Raw genomic sequence first — 15,401 nt, 5'->3', positions numbered from 1 at the left:
ATCAATCGCGGCGTCAGTTTCTCCCGCCGGCCATCCCTGTTAAGCTGTGGAACCCTCTGCCACAGGATATTCCTGAAGCACAGGCAGTGCGGGGTCAGCGGAGCTGGGAATCAGAATCTCTGAGTCTTGGATCAAGCCCAGCAGCTGCTGAGAGTCATTCCAGTATTTGGAAAGAAACAATCCCCTCACTGTGCTCACGTTAGCCCCACCCCACTCCCCCCCTGTCCCCCAAAGGGGGGGTCTTACCCTGACACAGTTTTTAAAGGTGCTTTTTATTGATTTCAGAGGGTTGGGGTTTTCTTAAAGTACATGGCTCTCCGCTCTCTGCTTCCAGCCCCGAACGGGCCCAGTGGGGCGGGGGGAGAGGGGAACCAGCTATTCCAGACCGCCATCTCATTTGTTCTTCTGGGGGAAAGCGGCTCTGACCAGCGAGAAGACGGAGTAACAGGAGCCTGGAACGGCAAGAGAATGACTGGTAAGATTTTCAGAATAGAAAGAGAGGCCCAAGCCCTAAATCATACCCCTGCCCCTGATGCACACGGAACCCAGGAGTCCTGGCTCCCAGCCCCCCTGCTCTAACCACTGAACCCCACTCTCCTCCCAGAGCTGGGAATAGAACCCAGGAGTCCTGGCTCCCAGCCCCCCTGCTCTAACCACTGAACCCCACTCTCCTCCCAGAACTGGGGAGAGAACCCAGGAGTCCTGCCTCCCACTTCTTCCTGTGCTAAAGCACTAGATTTTCTTCCCCTCCCAGAGCTGGGAACAGAACCGAAGGATCCTGATTCCCAGGGCCCCCCTGCTCTAACCACTAGGAAATGCTACAACACCCCGCCTCATTCACAGCTAAATCTTTCCCCCTCAATACCTCTGCGAGTCCGCAAAGGGGCTGATCGCAAATCAAAAGGGAAATGGGTCTAGAAAAGGATCATTACAACAAGGAAGCAAACAGGCTTTGTTCAGTTTCATTTCTCTGTCTGGCCTGGGCTTTTATTTTAAGAGCTACCAGGCTTCCGTTTGATTCAAATTGTGCTTATGACCCGGGGGGACTTTGCTGCAGCTCCATTAAACGACTAATAACTGAACCCAGAAGTGCGGATTCCTAGCTCCCTGCTCTAACCACTAGTCCCAATTAGAGAGAGAACCCAGGATTTCTAGCTCCCAGCACAACCTCCCCCCGCCCCGGCTCTAACCACTAGACCCTACTCCTCTGAAAGCTGTGAATAGAACCCAGGAGTCCTGCCTCCCAGCTCCCCCTCTAACCACTGCACCCCACTTCCCTCCCTGAGCCAGGCATAGAACCCAGGAGTCCTGCCTCCCAGCCCCCCCCTAACCACTGCACCCCACCTCCCTCCCTGAGCCAGGGATAGAACCCAGGAGTTCTAACTCGCAGCACCCCCCCCCCCGCACCCCTGCTCTAACCACTAGACCCCACTCCTCTGAAAGAGCTGTGCACAGAACCCAGAAGCCCTGACCCCGCTCTAACCACTACACACCACTCCTCTCCCTGAGCCTGGGATAGAACCCAGGCGTCCTGAGCAGGAAGCAGCACCTACCAAAGACAGTGATGCTCATAGTGAATCGATACAGCAAGGCATCCACCATGCCCCCTTTCAGATGCACGGGCAGGCCATTATCCGCCTAGGCAGAGAAGGAAAACGGGGGGGGGGAGGGAAGGGAGGTCAGGAAACCAGCCCCCCCCCCAGTCATTGCAAGGGTCCCTGCACTTCCGAGCAATGGGGCATCCTTTATGCAGAGAATGGGACAGATTCAAAGAAAAGGAAAGACCCGTGACTGCCTGCACAGATGGCAGCATGGGGGTAGCGGCCGGTTGGGGGGGTGTAAAGGGGTGGACTGCCACTTTAAGGCCCAGAGGCCTGGAGCCAGCCAGCCAGCCCCATCCCCACCCCACTCCTGGCCCTATAAAGAGCAGCAGGATGCCCCAGAGGGGGCTAGCCAGGGAGGCGGCCCTTGCCTGGCTCTAGATGGGACAGGCCCGGGTGAGCCCTGAGCAGCATGGACTGGCTGGAGGTTTGAGCATTGGATTTGGGGTAACAAATCCAGCCCCTGCTGACCCAGAGACGGGTTTGTTCTCATCGGGTGATTGAGGGAGCCCTGAGAAGGGGGAAAACTGAGGCAGGCATGCTGTAGGGTGACCTCTGGCTCCCAGGGGGTGCACAGGACGCAGCTGCCCCATTGCCAGTGGGGGTCAATGTTCCATTTCTTCCTCCCCATCCCCCTCACTCATGCCGGGATCCCCACGCACTAACCCTGCCAACAGCCTCACGTGGCTACCATCCCCATTTAATGGGTGGGGAAACTGAGGCACCAATTGCTGCAGGGACTTGAAGGCCTACCCTCAAGATTACACCCTGCATCCATGGCAGAGCTGGCAATAAAGCCCAGAGTCCTGACCCACCCCAGCTCTAACCACTAGACCCCACTCCCCACCCAGAGCTGGGGCTAGAACCCAGGAGTCCTGACTGCCAACCTCCCACTCTACTCCATCCCCTGGCCCCTCCCTCACCCTTCGCCTCTCTCAAGCTGGGGTCCTGTCTCACCTGAAAGAGCTTCTGATGTTCGGGGACTTTGTTTTTCATCTGGTGGCGAGTGGAGGTGGCGAAGGAGCGGAGGGATCCCACGCGGGAGATCTGTGACACAGACGGCCGTGGGGAGGGGGGACAGGGTGGGGGAGGGCAAAGGTGATGAGGAACCTACAGAATAGAGTGAAATCAACCCCCCCGCGAAGGTCCCAGCCTCTGGGAGGAGATGGCCCCGTGCGGCTTGGTCCTGTTGTCTCGGCATTGATGCCAGTGGAGTCACTCCTGAGTGAGAGGGGAAGGAGCCCCGGTGACCCAAGGGGAGTCACTCCCGATTTACATCGGGCTGAGCGAGATCAGAATCATCTTGCTGGGTTCTGGTTTCCACCCTGCCTTGCATCTAATGCATGCAAATGCCAATACAAGGCCCAGACCAGCAGAGAATCAAACCCAGGCTGAGGGTCAGGACTCCTGGGTTCTGTCCCCGGGCTGGGAGGGGAGTGGGGTCTAGTGGGTTAGAGCAGGGGGGCTGGCAGTCAGGACTCCCACATGCCAATCTAGAAGGGTTGGGCTGGATCAAGGGAGGGTGCGGGGCCGGGTGGTACAGCGAAGCCAGGTTCAGGAACTCCCCACCCTTCCACCGGGTGACACCCCAGTGCAGCTTCTGTTTCCTGGACAGACAGAGTGAAAGCAGCAGCTGCTCGGAGCCTTCCCTCGGGGACGTGAAAGCACATGTGAAAGTGGAGCTGGCTAGTGAGGCTGGGCCAGCGAGAGAGACAGCCAGTGGGGACGTACAGCACCCTGCACCCAGGGTCTGGCTAATGGATTTACACTGCTGCGTAACTGGGGTCACGATCTGGCTCACGCTGCAGGATCCGGGCTGCCGGGCATCAGATGGGGCCAGAGTGAGAACCCCTCAGTTTGCTACAAGTTGTCATGGTGCTGCAGAGGCTGCTAAGAAACTCTCAGAGTGGCAGAGGGGTCCAGATTTCCCAGGGCAGCCTCCAGCCAGGCCCAAGGCCATTGCTGGGAGCGGGAGTGGGAATCCCACTGCTGACACCAATAGATCTAAAGTCACCTTGGAAAAGTGAAACTGCAGCCGCAGAGGCCTCTGTGCCCTTTCCTCTCTCTCCACCCCACCTCTGGGGTCTACCCCTCTTTACTCCCCCTTATCTATACTCTCCTTCTGCTTAGCCCCCGAAGCAGGAGATCTTATCCACCTAGAAAACATCCCTGCAGCCCACCCAGGATTTTGGAGGATTAACGGCCACCATGGAATTTTAACACCCAAGCCTACTGCCCCACTCTCGCCTCCCCCTTCCAAACTCTCTGCTCCCTGGCTCCAAAGCATCATATCCTTCTAGGCAGGGAACATTAATTTCTACTGATCTACCCCCGCCCTGCCATGCAGTATTCTTCTTATTTGTACACCTAGCAACCTAGATGCCTTGCTGAGATCAGGGCCCTGTCGCGCTGGGCGCTGCGCAGACCCCAACCGAGATCAGGGCCCCGTCGCGCCGGGCGCTGCACAGACCCCAACGGAGATCAGGGCCCCGTCGCGCCGGGCGCTGCGCAGACCCCAACCGAGATCAGGGCCCCGTCGCGCCGGGCGTTGCCCAGACCCTGACCGAGATCAGGGCCCCGTCACACCGGGCACCGCGCACACCCCAACCGAGATCAGGGCCCCGTCGTGCCGGGCGCTGCGCAGACCCCGACCGAGATCAGGGCCCCATTGTGCCGGGCGCTTCACAGACACAGAGCCAGAGTCAGTTCCTGCCTTGAGGGGTTCCCAGTCTAACCAGCCGAAGGAAGGCCGATTATCCCATTTTACAGATGGGGAGACAGAGGCCCAGGGAGCTGCAGTGACTCGCCCCAGGTCACACAGTGAGTCACAGCTCAGGCCACCCTTCCTCTGCCGTGCCGCCCTCTGTCTAGCGGCTTACACGCCAGCCGTTCTACCTAGCGCCCATCCACCCGTCTACCCACCGTACCAACCCACCTGTCTACTGAATCTACATTCCAAAGCACACAGCCCAGGAGCGAGGTGCCAGGCAGATCCATTCCTGGGCATATTTCTCACCCCCCCTTTTTTTTTACATCGCTCTGCAGTTTCGGGGGCTTTTTGTACCTGCCCCTTCTCAGGCATGTAACGAACCAGCGCAGTGGCCCCAGAATCCTTTCCCGTTTGTGGGAATCCGTGTCTGCGTGCGTGTATATGCAGAGCGGGGAGGGGGAAGAAGAAGACCCCTGTTTGGGAGGGTTTCCCAGAGTCATTATGGGATGGCTCAGAAAACCAGAACGGGTGAAAGCGCTAAAGGGACCAAAGCTGGAGTCTGGGCCTTTAATTGGGAACGTTCCCTGGTGCTTCCCCCGTCGGCCTGCACCTGTTGTCTTTGTCGCGTACGCAGATGGCGAGGGCCTTGGGCCAGGCGCTGTGTGAGTTCGCAGCGGGGGGCGCCTCGGCACTACCGTAATACACCGACGAGCCCTAAAAATATACAGCGCCTAACACAATGGGGTCGTGGCCCGTGTCTGAGACGCTACCGTAATACACATAATACATAATAAGTCTCGCAGGGTCTGGTTGGGCTCTTGCTTACCCAGGGTTTAAATCAGGAGTTGCTCCCGGTGTTTACACTGGGCTGAAACTGCAGCACCGCAGAGGAGGGTCAGGGCCTCGCTATTGAAAGACACCAGACTGACGGGTTTAAAAAACCCAGCCCCCGAAGGCGAAAAGCCAGTGTCCAGCAGGGAACAAAGGTTAGAGACCCAGGCAAAGCGCAGGGGAGCGATTCACACACATGGGCTGCACCTGAAGGGGGCAGGGGGTTGAATCTTGGAAGTGTTCAGATCTGGGGGCGGTGGTTGGACCTGCTTGGAGCTGGGGGTGTTTGGGGTTGTGAGGGGGTGTGTGGATCCAGGCAGGGGTTAGAGTTGAGGGGGTGTACGGAGCTGGGAGGGGTGGATCTGAGGGGGGTGTTTGGATTGGGGGCTTAGATCTTGGGGGGCTGGATCCAAGGGGGTGTTTAGATTGGGGGGTGGATCCGGAGTGGGGGTGTTTAGATGGGGGTTGGATCCGGAGGGGGCCTGGATCCACAGGGGTGTTTAGATGGGGGGTGGATCCGGAGGGGGGCTGGATCCACGGGGGTGTTTAGATTGGGGCTGGATCCGGAGGGGGGCTGGATCCACAGTGGTGTTTAGATGGGGGCTGGATCCGGAGAGAGGCTGGATCCACGGGGGTGTTTAAATAGGGGGTGGATCCGGAGAGGGGCTGGATCCACGGGGGTGTTTAGATTGGGGGTGGATCCGGAGGGGGGCTGGATCCACGGGGGTGTTTAGATTGGGGTTGGATCCGGAGGGGGGCTGGATCCACGGGGGTGTTTAGATTGGGGTTGGATCCGGAGGGGGGCTGGACCCACGGGGGTGTTTAGATGGGGGTTGGATCCGGAGGGGGGATGGACCCACGGGGGTGTTTAGATTGGGGCTGGATCCGGAGGGGGGCTGGACCCACGGGGGTGTTTAGATGGGGGTTGGATCCGGAGGGGGGCTGGACCCACGGGGGTGTTTAGATTGGGGTTGGATCCGGAGGGGGGCTGGACCCACGGGGGTGTTTAGATTGGGGCTGGATCCGGAGGGGGGCTGGACCCACGGGGGTGTTTAGATTGGGGCTGGATCCGGAGGGGGGCTGGACCCACGGGGGTGTTTAGATTGGGGGGTGGATCCGGAGGGGGGCTGGACCCATGGAGGTGTTTAGATTGTGGTGGGTATCTGGAGGGGCGCTGGATTCATAGGGGTGTTTAGATTGGGGGCTGGTTCCGGAGGGGGGCTGGACCCACGGGGGTGTTTAGATTGGGGGTGGATCCGGAGGGGGGCTGGACCCATGGGGGTGTTTAGATTGGGGGTGGATCCGGAGGGGGGCTGGACCCATGGAGGTGTTTAGATTGGGGGTGGATCCGGAGGGGGGCTGGACCCATGGGGGTGTTTAGATTGGGGCTGGATCCGGAGGGGGGCTGGACCCACGGGGGTGTTTAGATTGGGGGTGGATCCGGAGGGGGGCTGGACCCACGGGGGTGTTTAGATTGGGGGTGGATCCGGAGGGGTCTGACTGGGGACTTGCACCCTGATGCGGGGGCTGGGGCTGGCGGGGTGTTTGGATCGGGGGGTGGCTCTGAGGGGGTGTTTGCGCTGCAGAGGTGGGGGGCGTTCGTTACCAGAAGGGCCGGCATCGTCCTGGGCCTGGGCCGCGCTCTCCTCTCGTCGCCCGTCTCCTTCTCTCCTGCCCCCCTCTGCCCGTCGCCCTCTGTCCCGGCCTTACAAGGACGCTGCCGGGCGGGGGGCTGGCTCTCCGCCTGTCCCGCTGCCAGACTAAGGGCAGCCGCTGAGCTCAAATCGCAAGCTGATGCCAAGAGACCTGGGCGTCTTTCCGGGCCATGGACTCCCCCCACGGCCTCCTCGGGGAGTGGCAGAGAGGGCAGGAAAGGTCCCAAGAGGAGGGAGAATAGAGGCCACTGAGGAACAGGAAACAGCCCCCCAACCCGCCCCCAATCGGGCATGGCCAGGGTGCACTGCGCTGTGGGTAGTCGCTGCCCCCCAGGGCCCATGGGGGGCGGATCGGGGGCGTGGTCGGAGCGCCCTGCGCTGTGGGTAGTCGCTGCCCCCCAGGGCCCATAGGGGGCGGATCGGGGGCGTGGTCGGAGCGCCCTGCGCTGTGGGTAGTCGCTGCCCCCCAGGGCCCATAGGGGGCGGATCGGGGGCGTGGTCGGAGCGCCCTGCGCTGTGGGTAGTCGCTGCCCCCCAGGGCCCATAGGGGGCGGATCGGGGGCGTGGTCGGAGCGCCCTGCGCTGTGGCTATTCGCTGCCCCCCAGGGCCCATAGGGGGCGGATCGGGGGTGTGGTCAGAGCGCCCTGCGCTGTGGCTATTCTCTGCCCCCCAGGGCCCATAGGGGGCGGATCGGGGGCGTGGTCAGAGCGCCCTGTGCTGTGGGTATTCGCTGCCCCCCAGGGCCCATAGGGGGCGGATTGGGGGCGTGGTCGGAGCGCCCTGCGCTGTGGCTATTCTCTGCCCCCCAGGGCCCATAGGGGGCGGATCGGGGGCGTGGTCGGAGCGCCCTGCGCTGTGGCTATTCTCTGCCCCCCAGGGCCCATAGGGGGCGGATCGGGGGCGTGGTCGGAGCGCCCTGCGCTGTGGCTATTCTCTGCCCCCTAGGGCTGCTCCTCCCTAGCCCTGGAAGGCACCTCCTCACCTGAGATGATCTCCCCCCATCCTCTCCCTTTACTGAGTGAGGAATATCCATCCTGGATCCACTTTGGGCCTCTCCCCAGACCCCTCACCCCCGGCACCCACCGCACTTCCTGATGGTGGTGGCTGAGGGCCCCCAGGGTCCCCGCACGTCTGTGCTCGAGGGGCGTGTTTTGCTGCATGAAGAAGTGAAACCAGCTCGAGGGCTTTCCATTTTCGGCTCCCCGGCCGGCTCCACCCTTCGGCCAGGCCAGATTGGACTGAGCAGGGTAAGCTTTCCAAGCCCAGATCCCTCCAGATTCCCGACTCCCAGCCCCCTCCTCCTGGTGCTCCCCATTAACTCCCCCGGGGAGGTAACCGAGAGGTGCCGGATCCAACCCGGGGCTCCCACCCTGGGGTGCTGGCTGTGCGTGACAGCTGCCCAGCACAGAGACCCAGAGATGTTTGGCCGAATCCATCCCTGGACAGTGACTTCCACCAAGGACGGGGGCTGCCCCGGGGGGGTTGGCAGGACGTGGCCTGTGCCGTCCGGGGACAACCGTGGCCGCCGTTGCTCCCCCATGTCAGCGGTTTGGCGCTTGCCTTGCAGGGACGATGGTGCGTGGGGCCGTGCTGGTGTTCCTGTGGCTGGCCGGAGCGGAGATGCTCCGGGAGGAGCAGGCGGAGCGAAACAGGTAGGTGCCACCCCCCTTGAGTGCCCCTTTGCAGTGGTGCCCGCTGGCTCCAGCACTGGGGGGCAGAGCGGGGTCCAGGGCTCCCGTTCCTATTCTTAGGGACCAGCTGAGATCTCACTGGACCTATAGGCGCACTGAGCCCCATCCCCAGCGGGCTTCATACGCGGATTCTGGGGGGACTGACCCCTAGATTACAGCCCCGAGGCCCCACCTGCCCAGCAAGCAAGTTGCAGAGCGTCCCCTAGCGAGGGACAATCCCCACTCCTCCGGGGGTCAGGGAGAAGGGTTTGCATTGGTGACCATGTGGAGTGCGAGAAACACAGAGGTAGGAGCTGGGGAAAGCCCCTTGGGAACCTCTCTCCCCACCAGCGTAGGAGGTGGGGGGCAGGGAGAAGGGTTTGCATTGGTGACCATGTGGAGTGCGAGAAACACAGAGGTAGGAGCTGGGGAAAGCCCCTTGGGAACCTCTCTCCCCACCAGCGTAGGAGGTGGGCTGGGGACATGGCCGGAGCGCCCTGTGGTTCTTCTCTGCCCCCCCGAGGACAGGTGGGGGTGCGGCCAGAGGGCCCTGTGCTGTTTCTATTCTCCACTTCTAGGGGACAGCGTGTGAGTTAGGGCAGCCCTGGCAGGGCCAAGAATGGAGGCGGGGGGGAGGACAAAGGGGGCTTAAAGCCACCTCCCATCCTGTCCCTGCCCTGGGTGCAGAAAGGGGGTGACTCCGAATCAGGCTCCAGATTTTCCACTTCCTGTCTGTCTGAGCTCTTGTGCAGCCCCCCATCGCCGCAGCATCTCGGCGCCTCACAGTCTTTGGTGCTTTTATCCCCCCCCCCCCTGTGATGCTTGGCAGGGCTGGGCTATCATCCCCAGTGTACAGATGGGGAAACTGAGGCACAGACTAAGTGACTCGGCCAAGGAATCTGTAGGGAGATGGGATTTGAACCCAGAGTCCCCAAGCCATACCTCTAGGCCACTCTTCCTTTCCACTGCCCCATCTCCTTCCCCCCACGCCCCTGCCCCTGCGTGGTCTCTGCAAAGCTCTGCTTTGCCTCGCTAGGTTTTGCAGCTGGAAGTGCATGAAGTTTGTCCAGATGTGGCCGGGATCGTTCTGCGTGGTGAGCGCCTGCCGCCCCCATCCCCAAACCTTCCCCCCTATATCTGATCCCTGCCCCACAACACCTCCGCTCCCCCAGCCCCCATACCTGTCTGCGGCTGCCACCTACAGGTACCAAGCGGAACAGCCACATGGACTGGCTGAAAAGCCTGGGATTAGGGAACTAAACCAGGGTGGCTGCTTGCCAGAGCTGGGCCCGTGGTCTGCCCTAGGGCAGGGGGTGCGGGGCCAGCTGGGCCTGTGGTCTGCCCTAGGGCGGGGGGCGTGGGGCCAGCTGGGCCCGTGGTCTGCCCTAGGGCGGGGGGCGTGGGGCCGGCTGGGCCTGTGGTCTGCCCTAGGGCGGGGGGCGTGGGGCCGGCTGGGCCCGTGGTCTGCCCTAAGGCAGGGGAGAATACCAGGTTAGACTGGTCTGGAGCTGGCGGGGCTGGGGGTGGGGGATCCCAGGTTAGATGGGCCCATTGTGCTGATCCCCGGCTTGCTTTATGGAGTGTCCGATCCCTGGGTAGGGGCAGGGTGACAATCTAGCCCCCCCCACCCCCCGCACAGGGAGGGGATGTGATTGTCTCAAGGGCAGGCAGGGAGAGCCATGAATGGAACCCAATCCCCCTTGCTCTAACTACTGGACCCCACTCCCCGAGATGGGGATAGAACCCAGGAGTCCTGCCTCCCGAGCCCACTGCTCTAACCACTAGACCCCACTCCTCTCCCAGAACTGGGGATAGAACCCAGGAGTCCTGCCTCCCGAGCCCACTGCTCTATCCACTAGACCCCACTCCCTTCCCAGAGCTGGGCTAGAACCCAGGAGTCCTGATTCCAGTGGGAATAGCTCAGTGGGGGGTGGCGGGCTAAACTGGGACTTGACCATTTCCATTTCCCGGTTCCTTTGCCTGGAGGCTCTAGGGCCGAGGTTCGACTGCGTCGTCCCCGAGTCTGCCGACAGCTGGACCATCCACGGGCTCTGGTGAGAGATGCCCCTTGAGGTGGGTGGGAGGCGTGGGGTCAACGTGGTCTTTCCCCTGACTCTGTGCCCCTTGATCCCAGGCCCAGCAACGTCATGAACTGCTGCACCTGCTGGCATCTCTTCCCCTCTGACCTGATGGTAAGTGATGCCCCGCCGACCCCCCACATCCAGTACGTCCTGAGCCCACCACAGCAGGGCTGGGAGCCAGGACTCCTGGGTACCATCCCCGGCCCCCGGGAGGGGAGTGGTGTCTAGTGGTTAGAGTGGGGTGGGCATTGGGACTCCTGGGTTCTCTTCCTGGCTCTTCCACAGACACCCTATCTGACCTTGGGCAGGCCAAGTCTCCCTCCCTGGTGCCTCAGTTTCCCCATGTGCGAGAGAGGTACCAGTGTGAACAGAGGCAAAGCGGTGGAGAATCTAGGCCCGTCTCCTGGAGTCTCCTAGGTAGCTGTGGGTAAGCAGCCAACCGCTCCTGAATCATGGACGGGCAGAGCCGGGCTGAGGGCTAGATCTGAGGAATGGAAAGAATAAATCCCCCCTTATGTGACCTCACCCCAGGAGTATGTGTCTGGGAGACTGGGGCGGGGGGGAGGTTCTGCCTCCTCTTGGAGTCCTGGCCGGGGTCGCGGTGGGAGGAAGGGGTGATTCCCCGGCTTGGGGGGCACTGGTGGATTGTGGCCTCATCCCAAAGAGGATGGAGCTGGAGCGCGGCCTGCTGGGAGCTGATGTCTCCTCTGAACAGGGGAGGGTGACCCTGGGCCAAATTGTGGGACCCCTGCCCCCCCCCCCCCCCGCCCGGGACCAGCCTTGCCCGCTTTTCTCTCCTCCGCCAGGATCTGCCCAAGCAGCTGGCCGAGCACTGGCCCACCTTCCTCAATGCCAGCAGCTTCAACTTCTGGTGAGTGGGGTGGCCGGGGAGTGTTGGCGGGGGGGCTCTCAGGCCCATCAGGGGGAGGAGGGGCTGGGTTGGTGGAGAGGAGAGGATCGGGGGGGGGGCCCTGGGGGCATGTGTGGGGAGGTTAGAGCTGAGACTCGGGGTGGGGGGAATGGGGCAAGCTGCAGAGAGAAAGTGTGTGTGGGGGGGCGCTGCAGGGGTGGGAGCTGGGGGGGTGGTGGGAAGCTGCAGGGGAGGGGAGAGAGCTGGGGGGAGGGTAGTGGGGAGGCCACAGAAAGGATGCTGAAGAGGCCATAGGCACGGGGAGGCTGCCGTACCGGGTCGGGTGTCATGGCCGGCAGATCCCCCTGCCCCCCCAGCCTGGATTCCCAGCCTGGGGCCTGGGGGAGGGGGGCATGTGACTGACTCATGGGCATTTAATTTCCCCCCTCCGCCCCCCGCAGGAAGGAAGAGTGGCAGAAGCACGGGACCTGCGCTGGGTGCATGGAGGCCTTGAGCTCCCCCAGCAAGTACTTCGGGGCGGCCCTCGGCCTGCGCACCATGTACAACATTGACGGGTGAGCCGGGCGCAGGGCGAGCCGGGCGCAGGGCGAGCCGGGTGCAGGGTGGGAGAGCAAGGGAGACTAGCCCACCGCGGGGCGGGGGTACAGGACACTTCCAACCCCCACCCCACCCCATGGTGCCAGCAAAGCTCCCACTGGGGCAGGGGCTCGGAGAGGGGGCTCGGACTCTCCCTGGCTTTGGGTTATGGGTCGAGCGATTGGGATGCCTCATGGGGGAGATGGGGATCTGTCACGAGCTGATCTCTCATGAAGGGCTCTATAGGGTGGGGATCTATCATTAGGGGATCTTCATCTGTGGGAGATCTGTATTGAGGGGATCTCTCGGTGTTGGGGGAATCTCTCGGCGCTGGGGATTTATAGTAGGGGGATCTCTCAGTGTTGGGGGAATCTATAGTGGAGATCTCAATGTTGGGGGAATCTCTCAGTGTTGGGGGGAATCGCTCAGTGTTGGGGGGATCTATCATCGGGGATCTCTCAGTGTTGGGGGATCTCTCAGTGTTGGGGGGAATCTATTGTAGGGGATTTCTCAGTGTTGGAGAATTATAGTGAGGGGAGCTCAGTGTTGGGGATCTATAGAGGGGGATCTCTCAGTGCTGGGGGATCTCTCAGTATTGGGGGACCTATAGTAGGAGATCTCTCAATGTTGGCGGGATCTCTGTATTGGGGATCTCTCAGTGTTGGGGGATTATGGTGAGGGGAGCCCAGTGTTGGGGGGAATCTCTAGTGAGGGGAGCTCAGGGTTGAGGAGCTATAGGGGATCTCTCTTTTAGGGGGCTGTACAGTCTGGGGTTGGGACAGTCTGTAACAGAGGTCCAACTCTCTCTTGGGGATTGATGTACAGTACTGGGGGGGGGGGGTTGCTCGCTCTCTCTCTCTCTCTCGGGGGATCTATAGTGGGGCGATCTATAGCTCAGTACTCTCTGTCAGGGGGGTGTTTATGGGGTGAATAGGGTCTCTGTCGGGGGGGTGGGTCTGTCTATGGGGAAGGTGGGGCTAACTCTCTCCGGGCAGTGCTCTATGGGAGGGTGGCGTTCTGGTGGCACTGCAGTGCTGGCGTCGTGGGATGATTTTTACCTCCCCCTGCCCCTCCGTCTGACCCCAATTCATCTCCCTTTTGCACAGAGCGTTCCAGAGAGCTGGGATCCTCCCGTCCTGCAATCACAGCTACCAGGTATGCCCGAGGGCTGCTGCCCCACAGTCTCCCTAGGGCCCCGTCCCCAGTGTGAGGGGGCTCGGCTCATCCCGCCCCTTGGGATCCCTGGCCTTTTCCGGCTGGGTTTGCCCTTGGCAGATGATGGTTTGTGGAGGGGGGACTCCCACCCCCGTCACCACCCCAGTGTCCTGCTCGCTGACCCTTCCCATCCTGCCTCCACAGCTCCACACCCTCCAGGAGGCTTTGGTGCCCGTCCTGGGGAAGGAGCATGTGCTGCAGTGTGTGACCGACGACCAGGTGGGTGCCTTTCTTGCACTCCCCAGGGTCCTGCGGGCAACAGCTGTGGGGTAGGGTAGGAGCCACCAGGGATTCTGGGTAATAAACAATGGGGTGCTGGGTGTGAGCAGAGGCTATGGGGCATTCTGGAAAACAGAGGCTGAGGTGCTGGGGTTGGGCAGAGCCCCAGGGGATTCTGGGTAACAGAGAATGGGACATGGGGGTTGGGCAGGTGCACTGGGGGATTGTGGGTGCTGGGGACAAGCAGGGGCTTGGGGTCACAGATAATGGGGCCGTGGAGCTGGGTAGGGCTGTGTGTTTTTGCTGAGCCTCCTGAAGCTATGAGAGGACCTGTCCTTCCTGCAGCAGGGAGTTCTACAGGTCAATGCATGGCAAAGCTTTTATTTCTGCTCCTTGGTTCTATTATTCATGCCCTTCTTCCCTCCCACTGTGCTGCAGGCCCGCCAGGTCCTGGTGCAGCTCAAGGTCTCGCTCTTCAGCAACTTCTCTGCCGGGTGCCTGGAGGAGGGAGCCTGGGATTTCTCCCCCTACCGGCCCTGCGAAAACCAGAGACGCATCTTCTACTTCCCTCCGAACCAGAAGACCCCACGGGACCCCTGCCCCTGACTGGGGTTGGGGGTAGGAGTGGGGCAGGAGCGTCTCGTGGCTCAGCAGCAGAGAGCCCCAGGGAAGGCTGGAAATCAGGGGCCCCATCACCAGAATAAAGTGCTCGGGAAGGATCGACTGAGTCTTGTGCATGCGATTATTTTGTGACCACAGCCACTGGCTACACGGGACCCTGGCGTCCGGGACCCAACGTGGTTAAAGGGGGAACAAATTCCCACGGTGGAGGGGGTAAAGGGGGAGTGCCCCCTAGAAGGCATCTGCCTCGCTCTCCTGTACCTGGCACAGACAAGCGGGGCAGCTGTGGGGACAGCAGGAACGCCTGGCCCGCAAGGCTGAGCTCATCAACCCAGTGCCTTTGCTCTAACCACTAGACTCCACTCCCCTCCCCGAGCCAGGGATAGAAGCCGAGTCCCCACTACCAGCCTGCCCACCGCGGCTCTGACCACTAGACCACACTCCTCCTGCAGAGCCGGGACTAGAACCCAGGAGTCTTGGCTCCCAGCCCCCCAGCTCTAATCACTGGACCCCACTCCCCTCCCAGGGCTGGGGATAGAACCCAGGAGTCCTGGCTCCCAGCCCCCCAGCTGTAACTGCTGGACCCCACTCCCCTCCCAGGGCTGGGGATAGAACCCAGGAGTCCTGGCTCCCAGCCCCCCTGGTCTAACCGCCGGACCCCACTCCCCTCCCAGAGCCAGGAATGGAACCCAGGAGTCCTGCCTTGTGCGGGGGATGGGGGAGGAGGCTCTGGGTACTCCCTAAAGCGACTGCTCCCCCACCCCCCGCGGGATTGCCAGCACTTTCTCTCTTGTGTTGTGTAGTCTCAGACCGGCTGGCAGAAGCCTATTTCCTGAGCAATCTGGCCACAGGTAAGAGCCAGGCTGGGCCCAGGCAGCCCAGGCTGGTCCGAGTCCTGGGGGGGTTCCCCTAACCTAGCTCCCCCTGTCTGGCCCCATCACACGTGCCCTGTCCGTCTAACTATTACATCGCGCTGAACCCTGCCCACGCCCCGGCCTCCTCCTCTGGCCTTATGCCACATACTGCTATGCCCTGTTCCTGCTATCACCCCCTTCCCAGAGCTCCATGGTGCCACCCCCCCCCCCCCGGTCAGACCCCGGTGGACAACCTCACTTGGTAGGGCATGAACTAGCCCGGGGGGGGGGGGGGGGGGTCTGGCCACCGCTCCTGCAAGAATACCCAAGATAACTGGTCTGGGAGAGGCCTCCAAGGAGTAAAATCGAGACGCTGGTGCAAATTTAGGGAGTTGGGGTTAAGGCTTTTAAGACCATGAGAACGGCCATACTGTGTGAGACCAAAGGTCTGTCTAGCCCAGTAGCCTGTCTTCCAACAGTGGCCAATGGTGGGTGC

At 61.8% G+C, this 15,401-nt stretch overlaps 1 protein-coding gene and 1 non-coding gene across 4 annotated transcripts; one reads left to right on the top strand and one right to left on the bottom strand.

The window, feature by feature from the left end:
• The first annotated feature begins 258 nt into the window (after positions 1–258).
• LOC101946356 (ribonuclease Oy-like) lies at positions 259–14,150 on the top strand. 2 transcript variants are annotated; one of them, XM_024110572.3, is made up of 10 exons: positions 259–475; positions 8,366–8,450; positions 9,505–9,562; positions 10,455–10,522; positions 10,603–10,660; positions 11,356–11,420; positions 11,861–11,974; positions 13,103–13,151; positions 13,356–13,430; positions 13,869–14,150. In XM_024110572.3, exons 1-10 carry the CDS (start codon positions 310–312, stop codon positions 14,034–14,036), a joined length of 906 nt encoding a protein of 301 aa, XP_023966340.2. In that variant the 5' UTR covers positions 259–309; the 3' UTR covers positions 14,037–14,150. The 2 variants fall into 2 exon arrangements, with proteins under 2 accessions (XP_023966340.2, XP_042715180.2); XM_042859246.2 differs by lacking the exon at positions 259–475 and adding an exon at positions 7,182–8,045.
• LOC101937789 (uncharacterized) lies at positions 398–7,016 on the bottom strand. Of its 2 annotated transcripts, XR_002889730.3 has the most exons (4): positions 6,749–7,016; positions 5,138–5,217; positions 2,559–2,648; positions 1,591–1,638 (listed from the first exon to the last, which is right to left on the bottom strand). It is a non-coding gene; the product is annotated as an uncharacterized LOC101937789 (transcript). The 2 variants fall into 2 exon arrangements; XR_006176632.2 differs by lacking the exons at positions 2,559–2,648; positions 5,138–5,217 and adding an exon at positions 398–452 and having other exon boundaries at positions 1,554–1,638; positions 6,749–7,007.
• Positions 14,151–15,401: the final 1,251 nt, after the last annotated feature.

The sequence above is a fragment of the Chrysemys picta genome, chromosome 17 (assembly GCF_011386835.1).
Source record: "Chrysemys picta bellii isolate R12L10 chromosome 17, ASM1138683v2, whole genome shotgun sequence".
Classification (NCBI taxonomy): Eukaryota; Metazoa; Chordata; order Testudines; family Emydidae; genus Chrysemys; species Chrysemys picta.
This window is presented reverse-complemented; position numbering and strand designations above follow the sequence as displayed.

Bases quoted from the DNA above. Each gene is read 5' to 3' on its own strand.
- LOC101946356 (XM_024110572.3), top strand. From the start codon at position 310: ATGGCTCTCCGCTCTCTGCTTCCAGCCCCGAACGGGCCCAGTGGGGCG. The intron at 10,661-11,355 runs GTAAGTGATGCC...CTCCTCCGCCAG, and splicing joins TCTTCCCCTCTGACCTGATG to GATCTGCCCAAGCAGCTGGC. The intron at 13,431-13,868 runs GTGGGTGCCTTT...ACTGTGCTGCAG, and splicing joins AGTGTGTGACCGACGACCAG to GCCCGCCAGGTCCTGGTGCA.